The sequence below is a fragment of the Miscanthus floridulus genome, chromosome 13 (genome assembly GCF_019320115.1).
Source record: "Miscanthus floridulus cultivar M001 chromosome 13, ASM1932011v1, whole genome shotgun sequence".
NCBI classification, from domain to species: Eukaryota; Viridiplantae; Streptophyta; class Magnoliopsida; order Poales; family Poaceae; genus Miscanthus; species Miscanthus floridulus.
In genome coordinates this window covers 15,701,073-15,704,234 of record NC_089592.1, presented here as the reverse complement: position 1 = coordinate 15,704,234, position 3,162 = coordinate 15,701,073, and the positions used below count along the sequence as shown (strand labels likewise).

Here is a 3,162-nt window from a genome sequence, read left to right as displayed (position 1 = left end):
CATGGTCCCAAGCATGGACCAGTTCATCGAAGAAAGGCTCCATGAACACCACACCCATGTTATTCCCAGGGTGTTCTGGAATTATCAACGACAAGAACACATTCTGTCGTTGGAAGGAGACGCTAGGAGGAAGATTGAGGGGGATAACAAACACAGGCCAACAAGTGTATGGGGGCAGCCATCATTCCATAAGGATTGAACCCATCTGTTGCCAGTGCAACACGCACATTACGTGCCTCTCCAGCTTTGTTACGATGAATGTTATCAAAGTGATGCCATGCTTCACCATCGGCTGGATGCACCATCTTCTCAGGACTGTATCTTTTTCCATTTTTGTGCCATGTCATCTGTTTCGTGGACTCCTCTGTCATGAATAGCCGTTGGATCCTTGGTATAAATGGAAGGTACCGTAGGATTTTCATGGGGTACGGACTCTACCTCTTCTCACCATCACCAGAGTCTACCTCCAGATACCTAGAGGATTTACACTTTGGACAATACTTTGCATCCGTGTGTGCTTTTCTAAAGAGGACGCAGCCCTTCGGACAAGCATGTATCTGCTCATACGGCATCTTAAGTGCACGAAGGACCTTCTGCGATTCGTACATGTTTTGTGGCAAAAGGTGACCAACCAGAAGGATGGAGCCAATAACTATCAACATTTCATCAAAGTTCTCTCGACTGAGGTTGAACTAGGACTTTAAGGCCATTAAGCGTGAAATGCCATCAAGCTTTGAAATCTGTATGTGGCCATGAAGGGGTTTTCCTGCCGCAGACAACATGTCGTAATATGCCTTTGCGCTTGCCTCTGGCTCCTCCTCCTGCCTACGTCCTTCAGCGAAGTGTGCTTCGTGAAAGTCATCTAACCAATCTGCTACCCCGGCATCAGCATTATAATCCTTGACACGTGGTCTCACCACCTCCTCTCTCACACGATCGGCTTCACCATGGTGGGTCCACTGGGTATAGTTTTTCGTAAATCCATTCCTAGCAAGATGTGAAGTCATCACCTCCTTTGTCTGCCTCTTTCTGTTCTTACAGTTGGTGCAAGGACAAAAAATGGCAATCGCTCCGGGAGCCTGGTCAAATGCTTGCTCGATGAAAGCCTCGGTCCTGATGACCCATTCTCTGGTAATCTCACGGGTGCTCCGGCGGCCCAAGTACATCCACTCACGGTCATCCATCCTCTAACATATATATCACCAAGTAATAAATATGACCATGGACTTGCATCTACACGTCGTTCCTACCATCTAATAGGTAAGGATAGGTCCTAATCCCACCCGAGGATGCATAGATGGGGTTAGTTCCCATGGTCTAGTCCTATCCGAGACAGAAATTCGGCAGCACCTCCCCGCTATTCTCCAAATACACGTCCGGACAGGGAGATTGTGTATCCGAAGAACAACAGGAAGGTACTATCGAAACTCTGTCTCGGATCGGATCAGACCATGGAAACTAACACCATCTACGCATCCTCGGGCTGTCCAAAAAAACGTGGACAATTCAAAACAAATACGGTTATAGATATGCAAAGATCTGCATATTTGTAACCCTATCTCTTTCGAACGGGAGACGTCTAACTGGGTTATGTGGAGATACATGCCCAGGATAAAGAAATAGTGGTTATACCTTAGGTGGCGGTGAAGTCAGGCTAGCGGGGCTGTGGCGGGTCGGTGCAGTGGCGAGGCGACGCGGTGTGGGCAGACCCGCAACGTCAAGGAAGACGAGGTACTCTGGCTATCCTCCGACAGGATCTTCTCTGAAAATCAAAAGGACACAAGACCATCAATTCAAAATTTCGGCAGCACCTCCCCTGCAGGGTGAGGTCTCCAAAACCTGCAAGAAACAAACGACACGATGGCCGGCAAGCATATATATCTCAACGGCACGATGGCCGGCATGCACATATACAATTCCAACATAAACAACAATCGACAATCCCAAACGTCGAAACGCCATCGGCACACCACCACCAAAACCTCCGCCGAAACCTCCACCACCACTTCAACACCACCCCAACACCACCACCATGACCTCCACCACCCTAGCACCACCGCCACCACTCCACCAATCCACCACCACTCCACCACCACCCCACCACTACAACTACCACTACCACTACCACTACCAAGAAATACAAGATTGCAATACCTAGGGCACCGGGCATGTAGAGCGGAGATGGGCGGACGCCGGTGGGGGCAGGGCTACGGCGGCTGGGGGGATGCAGCTAGGGCGCGGGCGGGTGGACGTGGCTGGGGAGGGCGGGCGCGGCCGGGGCGCGAATTGTAGGGAGGCGTTGCGGTGTGGCCGGGGCGGGGAGGGGCTACCGGCTGTCGACCGGGCGGGCGGGCGCGGTGCTGCCGGCGGGCGCGCGAGCGTGGGCCAGTGCGGGCGGGCGGCCGCGGCCAGCCAGCGGCGGGCGACCGGGCGAGGCCTGCTGCCGGCCGAGCGGTCAGGCGCGGCGTTGCCGGGCGGGCGGGCGGCCGCGGCCAGCCAGCGGCGTGCAGCCAGGCGAGGCCTGCTGCGGCGGCCGGACGGCGGGGCGGGCGTTCTGCGGCGGCTGGATGGCGCGGGCGGGGCGGCGGCGAGCTGCACGGGCGGCGGCGGCGAGCTCCACGGGCGACGGCGGCGAGCAGCAGTGAGCGCGGGCGCAGTGGCGGCGGGCAGCAGTGAGCGCGGGCCGGTGGTGGTTGGATAGCCTTTGTGTCGTGGGCGCATTGGATAAGACCTGGAGGCCCACTTTGCCGAGAGCCAGATCACGGCGGCTCTCGGCAAACATCCCGCCTTTGTCGAGAGCCAGGCCGATCCGGCTCTCGGCAACCATTTTTTTTGAAAAAATTATTTATTTCTTATTTAAATAACTACAGCAGCAAAAAAATTTAAATAACCTGGAGGCCCACTTTGCCGAGAGCTAGATCACGGTGGCTCTCGGCAAACATCCCATCTTTGCCGAGCACCAGGCCGATCCGGATCTCGGCAAACATTTTTTCTTTGAAAAATATACTTATTTCTTATTTAAATAACTGCAGCAGCAAAAATTTTTTTTACTCCGCCCAAATTTTTTTCAAAATAAATGGAAAAAAATTTTAATCCTTTGCCGAGAGCTGCTCTCGGCAAAACCTAATAAATCTTTGCTGAGAGCCACTCTCGGCAAAGAAA

The 3,162-nt window shown here is 53.6% G+C and overlaps 1 protein-coding gene across 1 annotated transcript; it reads left to right on the top strand.

Moving 5' to 3' along the window:
• The first annotated feature begins 2,224 nt into the window (after positions 1-2,224).
• Positions 2,225-2,701, top strand: LOC136499510 (uncharacterized). Its single transcript, XM_066495137.1, has one exon. The coding sequence runs from the start codon at positions 2,225-2,227 to the stop codon at positions 2,699-2,701; it is 477 nt and encodes a 158-aa protein (XP_066351234.1).
• The last annotated feature ends 461 nt before the right edge of the window (positions 2,702-3,162 follow it).